We start from the raw sequence: 14,937 nt of genomic DNA, 5'->3' as shown, positions 1-14,937 counted from the left end.
AACCCTTTCCCTACTCAACTTCACATCTTGTGGCCAAACAAGGATTGACTATAGGTCTCACTCCCAGTCACCCCGTAGGGTGGGAAGATAGCTACTACATCGTACTTGACTGAGGCAAGCCTCCCACTTCCTCCCGGGAATGGACAAAGGGGAGGCCCCAGCAAGTTTCCAACTGCTGCTCTTTTTGTGGGTTGAGAGTATGGCTGAACCTAAGGGGAGACCAGGTTTGTATTCTGACAGATGATAAATGGAAAAGAGACGACATTTTACAAGAAGGAGAACAAGTAACTGGCGATGCTGGGAAAAGAGACTGTCATTCTTAGTCCTCAAGATGTCTGAGAGTAAGAGAATGATACTTACTACAGTGGTTTCTCTCAGATGTGAAGCTACATCATGGCTGATGACGGGAGAAGCCCTAAGAGCTGTTCTCCCCTGAAAATTAGACTGAAGCCGATTTCGATGTCTGGCTTGAAAACTCTGCCAGGGTAATCTGGAGAAAAACTGTGACACAGGACCACTGAACCCCTGCCCCAACAGTAACAGAGTGGCACTATCATTCGGGTTGTGATTTATGAGCCATGCTTGTTTTTCTACTGCTTTTCTAGTACCCTATGTGGTACCTACACAGCTTCCTAGTGTTAGTGACAAGACAATGTCTTGTCCTTGTTCACTCCTTCCAGGGACGGTGAGGCTTCAGCCGCCTAACTGATGCTTTTGTGTGCATTCGTACAAGATGCACTCCTTGCTCTCAACAGAACCAACCAGGCAGCAGAATGCAGGTGGTACAAGGGCTGATTTCAGCCCTCACCTAGGCAAGGCCCCTTTGGTGGGATTACAGCCTTTCAATTCAGGAGGCAATCCTAGAAACTGAAAGCTTTTTTTTTTTTTTTTGGTTTTATTTTATTTTTATGTTTTTGTTTTGTTTACCTAACCAGGCCCATCTTGGTACATTCAGGGGTAGGAAATAAATTTTTATAAATATCGTTAACTTGTAGAATATAATTACCAGGGCACATAATGGAATCCCCCTCGCTGGTGGCAGAGAATGTGGTGTCTTTTAAATGGGTATTTTGGGGGTGCCTGGGTGGTTCAGTCGGTGAAGCATCTGACTTCAGCTCAGGTCATGATCTCATGGTTCGTGGGTTCTAGCCCCATCTTGGACTCTGTGCTGATGGCTCGGAGCCTGGAGCCTGCTTCAGATTCTGTGTCTGTCCCTTGCCCACTCACACATTGTCTGTCTGTCTGTCTCTCTCTCTCTCAAAAGTAAATAAACATTAAAAAAATAATTTAAAAAAATAAATGGGTATTTTGGGATGGTTTGAGCAAAGAGAATAAATTAGGCAATCTATACCTTTTTCTAAGTCCAACCTTTGATTCCATGCAGTGTTATTATTATGAAGTGGTTCTCAAAGTGTCATCCCTTGGACCAGAGGCATCAGTATCATCTGGGACTTGTGAGAAATGCAAATTTTGGAGTCCCAACCTTACCCTGCTGAATCAGAAACTGAGCATGGGCCCAGAAATCTGCCTAACAAGGTGTCTAGGTGATTCTTGTTTAAGAACAACGGCTGTCCTAGATGATCCATAAAAGTTCCTTTCAGTACTGTCATTTACCCAAATTGTGCTGAACAGATGGCACTCGCCCTGGGCACAGATGACTTACTTCTAAATCACTTGAAACAGAAAATAGGACCAAGACAACTGGCATTTTATCAAGTTCTTATCTTTCAGACTGTTTTCACCTTCAGGATCCTATATTTATACAAGACTAGAAAAATCTGTCTCCACTAATAAGTTTATTCTGCTGTACTAATAACAGTCGCGAGACCACCATTTAGACTGAAGTTAACTCTAGAAGCCCTGAGGGCTATAATGCTGGTAATACCCCCATAGGATACTCTTCTCATCCCTGTTATTATTCCTATAAGTATTTAGCAATTATTTAGCCTGGCAATTCTCTACTTCCCTGTGCTCTGAATGTGCCACTACTTTTACTTATTTATTTTTAAAGTTTTTAAATGTTTTTTATTTATTTTTGAGACAGAGACAGAGCATGAGCAGGGGAGGGGCAGAGAGAGAGGGAGACACAGAATTCGAAGCAGGCTCCAGGCTCTGAGCTGTCAGCACAGAGCGCGACGCAGGGCTCGAACCCATGAGAGTGAGATCATGACCTGAGCTGAAGTTGGACGCTTAACCGACTGAGCCATCCAGGCGCCCCTGTGCCAATACTTTTAGAAAACAAATCACAAAAGGGAGGTGTGAAGGTCTTTGAAAATACTACTGCATTCTTTACTGGATTTCCTGGAGTGATACTTATTGTTGGCTTGAATGGTAGCAGGTAGTGACTATAGTGGTTAGTTGTGAACATAGCCCAGTTGTACTATAGGCTTGTGTTTCAATCAACACCTTTCATCTGTAAAACACCCTGGAGCACACAGTGGGGAATATGATATGGAGATATGTAAGGCATCATCTTTTTCTTTCAGGGATTTCTAACATGGTAAAGGGAGTAAAATACGTACGTAACAGATAAGTGATGCAGACTGAGTGTCCTGAGAGAGAACCCAAGGGCTACAGGCTTTCAAAGAGCATAGAAACTTCTTTATACGTGGGTGATCAATGAAGCTTCGTGAAGTGACATTTCAGCTGAGTCTTGAATACTTTTGAAAGGTAGGCGTACGCGTGTGTGTGTGTGGTGTAGTCCGTGTTTGTGCATGAAGAAGGTGGAGCCAAGAGCCAGCAATCGACTACTTGTAGCTCCAGTACCTAGTTCAGTGACTGGCACAGTGTAGATGTTCAATAACTATCACGTGTTCTGATTCATAGACAAGCCATTGCCTGATTATCAGGGTTTTGGATTTTCCTTTCTTTGGAAAAAAAGACAAAAAGAAATAACTAAAATATAAAAATCAGAAGACACATGCTGATTTCAAAAGCATTAAGATGTGAGAGCAAAATGCTTTTTTGAATCTTGAGAACATGGTATTTGGTGAGTTTGAGTGCAGCAGAACTTTTGAGTACTAAATTGGAGGCATATCAATAGCTGGGATAGATACAATAGCTGGAAAGGTAGGTGGAACCAGATTGTGTAAGGTCCTGGATTCCAGGACTTTTCATTTTTAACACAGAGTTGCTGAAGGATTTTTGAGCAGGGAGTCTGCCATAGAAAAAATAATAGAATTAGTGAGAAAATGAATATTGCTCTGATGAGCAACAACAGAAAACCAAAACGTATTGAGCATTACATAATGACAAGAAATATGCCAACTGGTTTTGAATGTTATTTAATTCAGCAACCTTGGACAGATATTATTCATCCCATCTTTCTGTTGAGGAACACTAGCTCAGAGAGGATTAAAAACTTTCCCTGGATACTGCTAGTGGATTGTGACATCGTTTGCTTTCCAACAAAAAGCTGAAAGGTGTGAAACTGGAGACCAAGTAAGAGGACTATGAGCTATTGAATTTGGAGATATCTTGTGCTGGATAGCTTCTTCCCACATGTCAGTCTACTCTACAGGAGGCAGTTCTTTAGATCTAATACAATGCACAGAACTTCCTTGCCTTCTGGCTCCCAGTAGAGGTTAGCTAATGGGAGGAACTGGCAAGGGACCAAAGGGATGAAGGAGAATGAAGTTGAGGTGTCTCTCCCAGCTGCCATTCCTGGGACCTGGCTGGGTCACTGCTCAACTGAAGGTCACAACTCCTGGCCATCATCACATGAGAAAACACAGCTTACAATGGCATCCTTACGCTGATATGTGTTCAAATGTTTCTTCTTTCAAGGAGCCAGAAACCAGCCCATCCAGTGGTATAGTGCTGGTTCGAAGTAAAACGCTTATAACCAGACACTGACAATAAGAAGATTGCTCAGTGTGGAGAACCCAATAGCAAACCACAGTTCATGGAGCCCAAAGAGTCTCACCCTACTGATTTTCTCCTAGTGTTTCCCAGCCTTGGTTTGTAAAGGGCTGAAAAACTGATATCTTGAACTTGGCAAAGGTTAGCAAACCTCCCTTGCAGTGCTCATTGTATATATAACTTTTTTTTTTTTTTTTTTACAATAGTTGACTCCTTCATCCTTTTTTTTTGGGGGGGGGGGTACCAAAATATAAAAGATAAAGGGATAAAGCTGAAAGTCTGGCGTTGCCCATTTCCCACACAAAAATCTAAGCCCCCTAAATTATTTGGGCATTTGATGGCTTTCATTTAAAGCTAAAGATACATATTTTATTTAGGAACTTTTATTTATAAACTTCTTATCTATGTACAAGGTTTGTAGCAGAACTACTTCCAGCTGTGTATCCTGTAGCTCAAATTCACAACGGCTCCTTTCTTTCAAGGTAAAAGATACCAATAGCATATTAGATACTATTATCTTTATTACCTTAAAAAAATTGGGATGTTGTGAGGATTTACCCAGCTAATACATGCAAACTGCTTAGCCTAGGGTCTGGCGCAAAAGCCACTGCTACAGGAAAATAAATTAACAGTTACTGAGCACCCACCACTGTGCCACGCAGTGCAGAGCTTTCCCATAGTTGATGGCATTTAACTACCCTTAGTCCTAGCAAGGGGTTCGGGATGCTAAGTGCTGAGCCAAAGGACAGGCGTGCTGAGGTCCTCACCGACACAGGGAGGGCAAGGGGGCGCGAGAGCGCGCGTCCAGAGGAGCAGGCGCGGCGGCGCGCGCTCATCCTCCGCTGCGAGGGGGAGTGGGGGGGGGGGGGGGCGCTGCTTGTTGCCTTCACTCGCCGCGCCGCTGTCGCCCGCGTCAGGCCGGCTCCATGAGGACGAAGCACGTGAACGTGCTGATCGCGCTGGCCGCCTTCGTGCTTTTCAGCTTCTCCTGCTTCTGCATCTCCAGGATGACTCAAACTAGTAAGCTGAGGGTGGCTTCTCCGCCCCCTTTGCCGCCCCTCCGACTTCGGGGCTCCGGGATTGCCGGGGCGGCCGGGTGTAAGAGAAGGGGGGCGACGTGAGAGCCTGACACTGTCGCCCGCTCTCGTATAAGGTGTTTTACAATTGTAGCCCTACCCCCGCCCCCAGGCTCCTGTCCGACCGGCGGTTAAGCTGTAACGGACGCCCCTAGTTTACCCCGGTGGCCGCGACCCCTGCCAGGCGCGCGCGCTAACCAATTGGCCTGCGGGGACCTCCCGACGCCCTCCTGCCTGCGCACTCGGTTTCCCTCCCAAGGTTCAACGGCCCAGGGTGTTCCCTGCTTCCCTGCCGCCACCAGCGTCTTCTTCTTTCCCATCGTTTCCAGAAACGGGTGAATGTCCGACTTAAGAACCCTTTCCACTTTCGTGTTCCACCGTTAAATTATGGAGCCACCTTTGAAGGCTCCCGAGAGTATTTTTTTGCGAAGCCGAAAAGGGGTGAGATGATGGAGAGAGACAACTTAGAGCACTGGTATAGCAGCCGAACATTCTAAAGTGGGCCATGTGTCTTGCGTTGCAACTTTGAAACACCAAGATTTTAATTCATTTTGTTTATGGGGTTCTCAATTTGAAATTTGCCCAGTGATATTTGAACTTTAGATAAACAATGAGTAAGTTTTTAGTATGAACATTGCACGGGGGTGAGGTGGGAGGTAGGACTCCTGGGTGGCGTAGTCAGTCAGTTGAGCATCCATCTGACCCTTGATTTTGGCTCAGGTCGTGATCCCAGGGTTGTGGGATCAAGCTCTCCCACCCCCACCTGCTTGGCACTGAGCTTGGAACCTGCTTAGGATTCTCTCTCCCTCTGCCCCTCTCTCCCACTCGCTCGTTCTCTTTTTAAAAATAAGTTTTAAAAAATTGCACGGGATATATTTATACTAAAAGATTTATTGTTCGTCTGAAATTCAAGTTTAACTAGATTTCCTGTATTTTATCTTTCAGCTCTTCTTGTCCAATGTCTAGTGTAACATTTTAGCGTCCATATAATTGGATTTTGAATTTAAGCTCAAGAATCCTGTAAATATATTAAGCCTTCCAAGATGGCTCTTAGGTTGTTTCAGGTTAAATTTTCATTCATTTTTTTAATGTTTGTTTGTTTCTTTGTTTGTTTGTTTAGAGACCACACAAGCAGGAGGAGGGGCAGGGAGAGAGAGAGAGGGAGAGAGAGAATCCCAAGCAGGCTCCATGCTGTCAGCACAGAGCCTGACCTGGGGCTCAAACTTACACACTGTGAGATCATGACCTGAGCCAGAATCAAGAGTGGGAGGCCTACTGGACTGAGCCACCCAGGCACACCGAATTTTCATTCTTACTAAACACACTTATGACTCAGGTTCACACAATGTAACCTTGGTGGTAGTGTCAAGGATCAAGTGTGGAAGTGGCTTTATTCCTCTAATTAATACCTAATTTTGTCATGTACACACAATACCGACATTCTATTCCGTTTGTTTCAGAGATTAGACATGTGTATTAATTGATCTGATTCATGCTACTAATACTTGATCATTTTGTACACTTTCTGTTTCATTTTCTATAAGGAACGTTATCCAAATGTGTTTTCATGTATTTTAGGACAATAAACAATTTGCACTTTTTTATAACAAAAATAAATAAATCATAACTCATAATGAGAAAGCAAAACATAAACTCCTTTTTCTAGTAATCTTGGAAGGCAATTCACTTTAGTAACCTCAGAAGGCATTTTAATACAGTTAATATTATTAAAATGAAACTGTGGACTTCAGACAACTGGAGAAGTGGAGGTGCCATGTACTGGAATGGTGAAGGCCGGGACAAGGGTAGATCGGGGTGAAATGAGTATTTCCATGGCGCCTATTAGACATCCCAATGAAAGTATTAATAGGAGATTGGCTATGTCATTCTGGGTCAGGACTGGGGACAAAAATTGGAGAGCTGTCAGCATACAGTATTTAAAGCTACGAGATTGGATGAGATCATATAGGGAGTTGACATAGATAAGGAAAGATTCCAAAGAATGAGCCCTGGGGAATACTAACATTTCGAAGTCAAGGAAAAACTAGGAAACTGAGAGAGCCAAGAAAATATTTCAAGGAGGAGAGTTTCACAGTGTCAGAAATGCTGATGAAGTTCTTCAGTACAGGAAGAAACACCCATCCACTCGTAATCCTTACAGTCCTCATTCCTATATTATCGGTGAATGCCGCAGCCACTTCCTCTGCAGGCTACAGTCTGAGAAGGCACTTCCCGGTCAAGCACAGAAGACCACTTAGGTAAGTGTTTTGCCAGTGCCTGTCCCAGACTTCCAGTATCGCGTCTTCTCTGGCAGGTGGTAGGCTATCCCTGCATTTAAGCCCAAGTAGGGCACATAAGCCCATGTAGGGCAGATAACCAATTCCAGATCCTCTCCTGAGTGTGTTTCTGGGTAATGCAGCATTTAGTGCCACTACCCATGGAAAAGCTACCTCCCTGGAAAAGCCAGCACTGGCCTGCCACTACCATTGGCAATAGTGGGGCTGCAGTTGGTCTGCTGCTGCCTGAACATCTGACACTCCAGCAGGAGCTAGCAGTTCGGTGGAGGAACCACCAGAAGCAGGAGGACTCCACCTTTTTGCAGCCTCCAGTCTGGCACAACTGCCTCCCCTTGGCAAAATGTGATGAGAGCATGGCTGGTAAGGAAGTCTGGGACAAGTAGCAGACTTCTGGTTTTAATCAAACTGAAGAGGATCTAGAAGGGGCACATGAGGACCGGATGTCAGCACACAGAGTCCAGGAACAAGCCAAACTAAATAGCACATAGTGAAGAGACGTATATAAGTTGATAAAAACTGTACTCTAAAAAGCAAAGGAACAATAAACAGAAAACTCAGGAGAGTAGTGACATTAGTGACATGGGATGGGGCAGGGATCCACTCTTGGAAGCAAAGGCACTGGGCGGTGTTCAAGTTAGTAGCTTGGGTGATAGGTTACCTGGGTTCATTTCACATTATGCTACAGAGCTTACCTATGTATTCCACATTTTTCTTTTGTATGTATAAAGTTATTAAAAATCAAAAGAATTTGTACAGTGTAAAATATGAAAGCAAGAACACTGAAATGATAGGAAGCATATGGTACTCAGTTCACTTGAGAATATAGAAACAATCAGAATGCATTTTTAAGACATTTTAAAATAAATGCCAGTACTCTTACAGACATATGTAATTGATTTACTCTAAGTTTATTTATTTTGAGAGAGACAGAGACAGTGTGAGCAGGGAAGGGGCAGAAAGAGAGGGAGGGAGAGAAAATCCCAAGCAGCTCCGTGCTGCCAGCACAGAGCCAGATGCAGAGCTTGAACTCACGAAACTGTGAGACCATGACCTGAGCTGAAACCAAGAGCTGGATGCTCAACCAACTGAGCCACCCAGGCACCCCTGTAATTGACTTTTTAAAAATATTCATTTAATTCGAGAGAGAGAGAGAAAGAGAGTACAAGCAGGGGTGGGTCATAGAGAGGAGAGAGGATCCCAAGCTAATAGCACAGAGCCTGATGTGGGACTTGATCCCACGAACCATGAGGTCATGACCTGAGCCGAAATCAAGAGTCAGACCCTTAACCAACTGAATCATCCAGGCGCCACCCCATACCTCTTGTAACTGATGTTTAAAAGCAGTTCAACTTGTGAGGGTTATAAATATGAGTGACTTTTGTTTTTCCAATAATGGCCCATGTGTATTTCGTCAAACACCCTATTCTGTTGGCACAGAGATTCATAGTGATATTTAAGACGTATTCTTTATCTCTTTTGTTTATTTTTGGTTATTCAAACCGTCTCATTCCTGTTACTAGAGACCCTATCCCATTCTTTTTAGAACTTTAACCTCATAGTCAATTAAGGGCTTTCTTTACCTTTTCCTATGGGACAGACCAGTCTTGTGGTTCTAGGAAAACTCCATGGCAAGAGAAGAAAATGATGTGTTCTGAGACACTTGTCCTGGGATTGGTGTAAAACTTCCCCAAAGCTTAGTTGCTTAAAAACAATAATTTTGTTTAACTCTTGGTTTACAAAGAAATTTAAATCAGAAATTTAGGATGGGCTCTGCTGAGCGATTTGTGATCTGCAGTGGTATCAGCTGGGGTCCTTGGGGCTGGAGGATCTCCTAAGAGGCTTTCTCACTCTGGCATTTCTCTTGTCCCCCCACATAGTGGCTTATCCTCCATGGCCTCTCCACTTGGCATGGGCTCCTCATAGCATTGTGGTCTCAGCAGGGTTTTACTTTTTATAAGGCAACTACCCTTCAAAAGGCAGGAAGTGTTAGTTTCCAAGCCAGTTAGGAAACTGCCCCCCCAAATTAGTACTGCCTTACTTCTGCCGTAGTCTGCTGGTCTGTTTAAAACCATCATGGGTTCGCCCAGAATCGAGGGAACAGAGAAACTGAATACCTCTTGACGGGTGACTGCAGAAGAGCATTTGCTGTGGGAGATACTGTTGTAGCCATCTTTGGAAAATATAATCTGCTGCACCCTTCCTCCACCCTTGCTCTGTACCCCTGTGGTATTGGGGTGGGAAGGGGTGCAGGGACAGAGGTTTCCTTGCATGATGGCAGCCTGATGGTTTCAGTCTCTCTGGAGAGTGCTTATGTGTGGCAGAAATCCAGTCCTGACTCTTACACAGTAGTTTGTGACTACTTCTGAGATCTGCTGGGGTCTCCTCACTTCCCTTTCCCTGGTGTGGGGTATCCATCTGCCTGAGGGCCCCCTTCCTTGTGCTGCCCTTGCCACAGCCTCTTGTTGCTAGGACTTTCTTGCCTAGCAGGTGGCCCTCTTCAGGACCTGCAGTATGCACTTGAGCCATAGCTGACTCATGCATCTTTGCCATTTCTAGCTGCATGCAGGGTACTTCACAGACGTTTTCTCTTAGCTTAGCAATTTCTCTCCCACTCTCCTGCCCCTTTTCATCTGTCAGCATGAGACATTTTGTTAGTTTGGCAGTTCAGCAATTTTCAGGGTAGAAATGCTCTCCAGCCATTGACTTGGTGGGAAGAGGGCTCATTCTGGAGCACCAGAATGAGTGAATTTCTTGGGGTCTCACTTTATAAATGAATTTCTTTATAAATGAATTTCTTGGGGTCTCACTTTCTACCGTTGGTAGAGGGAAAGCAGCCTCCATCCCATCCAATCGGGATAAGTACATAGTATATACTGTTGTAACTATATGTGTTGTAGTATGTACATAAATACCAAAGTGTATGACCTTGTGAGAATATGCCTACAAAATGCCATGGAGCAGAAGTGGTGAGGAGAGCCGTCCCAGCTGTAGCTCTACATCAGCAGAGTCCAGGATGCAAATGGGGTCCATTCAAGACAATAATTGGAGGGGCGCCTGGGTGGCTTGGTCGGTTAAGCATCCGACTTCAGCTCAGGTCATGATCTCACGGTCCATGAGTTCAAGCCCCATGTCGGGCTCTGGGCTGACAGCTCAGAGCCTGAAGCCTGTTTCGGATTCTGTGTTTCCCTCTCTCTCTGCCCCTCCCCTGTTCATGCTCTGTCTCTCTCTGTCTCAAAAATGAATAAACGTTAAAAAAAAATTTTTAAAAAGACAATAATTGGAATGTCTTGTGAAATTTAAAGTATATCTAGAACAACAATGCATGAACAATCACAAGATAGGAGAGGGGTCAGTGGAGTTAAATGGTACAGACTTGCAGCACTGTTGAAAAGTGAGAATGTAAGAATTTGTATGAGTATGAGACTGCAATAAGTCAAGGACTCAGGTTGAAATCTAGTCTGACTACTAAACTAATAGCAAAATAATGCATAACAATATCACTCATTATAGTAAATGCTCCAAAGAGGAAATTACAGTATTTTCTGACTGGATATAAAAACAAAACCAAACTTAATGTTGTTTACAAGGGATACATTTGAACTTCAAAGACCTGGAAATGTTGGAAGAGGGATGGAAAAATTTATATCAGCAACCTGAACCAAAAGAAGGTTGGTATAGCTATATTATCAGCAAAGTAGGCTCTAAGGCCAAGTGTAACATAAATGTTGAATAAACATGGAGGACTTCATTAGCAATTAAGGAAATGCAAATTAAAAACACAAGATACCCTTTCATACCTTTCAGATTTTTAAATTTAGGAAATCAGACATTTGGTAAGGATATGGAAGCGCAGGAATTTACACACACTCCCCTTGGGAGTGGGGCGTATACATTCAATCACTTTCATTCTGTGACGTGCATTTCCTTCCTAGCAATTTTTCTGCTAGTCAGGGCTGACACTGGTGCGCAGCTTTACTCAGTGGTTTATGGCCAAGTCCTCTTCTTGGTGATCAGTACCCAGGCCATACACGTTGTTCAGTGTTTAAAATAACGTCCCTACCACCAGATATATCCAAGGGAAATTCTTGAACATACATATGTGGTGTATTCTTGGTTGCATTTTTTGTAAGTGTTCAGCAAGGGTAGAAGAGGTAAATATGTTGTTGTATGTTCAAAACAATGGAACACTTAACATAGTAAAAATGAATGAACTAGAGCTTGACTTACCGGTATGGATTGATTTCTTTTTTTTTTCTTAATTTTTTTTTTAATGTTTATTTACTCTTGAGACAGAGAGAGACAGAGCATGAACGAGGGAGGGTCAGAGAGAGAGGGAGACACACAATCTGAAACAGGCTCCAGGCTCTGAGATGTCAGCACAGAGCCTGACGCGGGGCTCGAACTCACGGACCGTGAGATCATGACCTGAGCCGAAGTCGTACGCCCAACCGACTGAGCCACCCAGGCGCCTCTGGATTGATTTCAAAAACATAAATTAAGCAAAAGGAACAAGTATAGAAGAATACATATAAGTATTATTTTTTGACTAATGTCTAAAAACAAATGTGAATCAGCTTGCAAAAGTGGTAAAACTTAAAAGCAATGGATGATTAATACAAAATTCAAAATTCTGCTGATCTAGGAGTGGGGAGGAAGGGGAACATGATCTTGGAAGGAAACAGATGGAATATTTTTAAGTCTAAGGTAGTGACTTCATGGATGTTCATTCTTGTCTCAGACTGTTTTACATACTCTTTGCAATGTCTGAAATAGTTCATCATAAAAATCCCATGCACAGAGGGACCACTCAGAGAGAGTTCAAAGCGCATGGTTCGTAGTGTAATTTGATTATTGCAAAGTCTATGTGGGCTGGAATAATCCAAAATGTATTGTACCTTTTTAACTTCATCTCCTACCAGCTGCCTCAGATAGTCTTTCTTTGGAACCATGTTCGGTACAAATAAATGAATAATAAATTTGAAGTGGTCTGCCAATACTTTCACTTCATGCCGTTCGTTCTCCTTTCTTTCTACCCCGAGTGAATTACTTGCTTTCCCCTCAGAACGTCCTGCCATTTCATACTTATGCATTTATGTTGTTATTTTCTTAGTTTGAAATGGCCTTCCCTGCCCTTTGCTGTGTTGCAAAATTCTATACATTCTTCAAATTCTCAAATATTTCCTCTGCTCTGAGACCTTTTTCCCTCCCTCCCCCACTCCTCAGTCTTCCTTACTAGTTAAGCATTTCTGCCTCCCTTTGCCTCTGTATTTGAGCATAACTCTGTTTTCACAATTACACTAACTGGTTGTTTAAATATATGCTCCTTCCCCCATGTCTTGTCGGGTAATTTAGAGCAGGGACCTGACTTATCCATGTTTGTTTACCTTTCACATAGCTCAGTGAGTGACACGTGGTAAGTATTACATGGCAGAAAGAATGCAGACCCTGGGATACTTCTCATTGCTGGAGGTATTTAGTGAATGAAACAGAGTGGGAAAGTCAGGTCATGGCCATATGGATAGGACCTTGTATACTAAGGCAAGCAGTTTGGACTTTATTCAGTAAACATTCAGAGAACCATTTAAAGTCTTTGGGAAGTATTTCCAGAAGATTAAGTGTGGATTGGCGGTGAGAGACTAATTAAGAGGCAGTTATAATAGCGCAGCTAGAAGCAATAATTATCTACACTATGGTAGAGCCAATGATGAGAAAGATAAAACAATTAAAGAGACTGATAACACTGCTTCTCAAATTTGAACGTGCATACCAGTCATCTGTGAATCTTATTAAAGTTCAGATTCTGACTCAGTAAGTCTGGGGTGCAGTTTGAAATACTGCATTTCTCTTTTTTTTTTTTTTTCAAGTTTATTTTTTACTTACTTTGAGAAAGGGAGAGAGAAAGAGAGAACATGAGCAGGGGAGGGGCAGAGAGGAGTGAGAGAGAATCCCAAGCAGGCTCTGCACTAACAGCCTGCTTGAACTCACAAAACTGCGAGATCATGACCTGAGTCAAAACCAAGATTCAGATGCTTAACTGACTGAGCCACCCAGGTGCCCCATGAGATACTGCATTTGTAATAACCTCACAGCTGGTGCCATAGACCTGCTGTCCAGTATGGTGACCCTTAACTAGGTGGCTGTTGAGCACTTGAAATATGGTTAGTGCAACTGAGGCACTGAATTTTAAATTTTGTTTAACTAATTTAATTTTTTTTTTAATTTTTTTAATGTTTTTATTTATTTTTGAGACAGAGAGAGAGCATGAGCAGGGGAGGGGGAGAGAGAGAGGGAGACACAGAATCCGAAGCAGGCTCCAGGCTCTGAGCTGTCAGCACAGAGCCCGACGCGGGGCTCGAACTCACAGACCGTGAGATCATGACCTGAGCCGAAGTCGGACACTCAACCGACTGAGCCACCCAGGCGCCTCAATTTAAATTTAAATGTAAGGATTGAAACAGTGCAAAATATTTCTCCACTAAGCAAAGTTTTATTGTTTTGGTAAGACTGCATGTCAGTTACCATTAAAATTTAGCATCCAAATGAAGATGTACTACAAGTATAAAATATACACAGGATTTAGTCCACTTAGTACAAAAAGAATGTAAACTATTCCATTAATTATTTTTTATGGTGATTATATGTTTCAGGTATATTGAATTACATTAAATATATTCTTGACAATTACCTTGCTGCTTCTTACTTTTTTAAATGTGGCTACAGAAAATTTAAAATTACAAAAGAGTCTTACGTTTTATTTCTACTGGGGGGCTGTACCTCAGACTCTTGCAAAAGTCAGTGGTACTTAGGACCTCACCTGGCTCCTTTCTGATGGGTGGAAGTCACATTGGCCCATTGCACACATGGACTGGTGTCTGTTTTTATAATTTCACCACAATTGACTCAAAACATCATATTATTATTAATTTCAAACCTTTGCAACATATTTTTATAACATTTCATCCTCACAAAATACCTGAATGAATACACAAATAATATACATATTTTTCTTGTTGAATTATCAAGTAAACATATATAAGAAGCAGATGTAAGACTAGGGAATATCTCTTTTACCTTTTTTGCATGGATGTTTCTGCAAATACTGTTTCCTCTAGAGAAAACTCTTTCTTTTCATGTTTACCAAATTGATCCCTCAGGGACTGACTTACATTGGGGAAGCTTAGACATGTTGCATCACCCATGATGTATCAATTTCAAACACATGATCCAATTTGCACAGAGCATATCACTCCAGGAGCCCCAGGACGTGGTGTTATACTGGTTAACCTATGTCCACTTCTAAAGTTTGTAAAAATCTTCAAGCAGTATCTACCTTATGAATATTCAAGATTTATCTGGGATAGCTGCAGTTCTTTTGATTAAAGCGCAATTCAGTTTAAAAATCACTCAAATAAATAAACATTTAAAAAATTAAAAAAGGGGCACCTGGGTGGCTCAGTCAGTTGAGCGTCCGACTTCGGCTCAGGTCATGATCTCTCCGTCTGTGAGTTCGAGCCCCGCCTCGGGCTCTGTGCTGACAGCTCAGAGCCTGGAGCCTGTTTCAGATTCTGTGTCTCCCTTTCTCTCTCTCCCCCTCCTCCACTCATGCTCGCTCTCTCTCTCTCTCTCTCTCTGTCAAAAATAAATAAACATTAAAAAAAATTTTTTTAAATCACTCAGTTACTATGTTGGCAAGTCCATGCATT

The 14,937-nt window shown here is 42.7% G+C and overlaps 1 protein-coding gene across 1 annotated transcript in view; it reads left to right on the top strand.

Annotated features, from left to right (window-relative positions):
- The first annotated feature begins 4,731 nt into the window (after positions 1-4,731).
- The window catches only part of MGAT4D (MGAT4 family member D), a 57,992-nt gene continuing 47,786 nt past the window's right edge, over positions 4,732-14,937 (top strand). The window contains 1 exon segment of the mRNA XM_049632205.1: positions 4,732-4,881. Within this exon segment, the coding sequence (XP_049488162.1) occupies positions 4,788-4,881 (94 nt within the window). The 5' untranslated portion in view covers positions 4,732-4,787.

The sequence above is a fragment of the Panthera uncia genome, chromosome B1, assembly GCF_023721935.1.
Source record: "Panthera uncia isolate 11264 chromosome B1, Puncia_PCG_1.0, whole genome shotgun sequence".
Classification (NCBI taxonomy): domain Eukaryota; kingdom Metazoa; phylum Chordata; class Mammalia; order Carnivora; family Felidae; genus Panthera; species Panthera uncia.
This window is presented reverse-complemented; position numbering and strand designations above follow the sequence as displayed.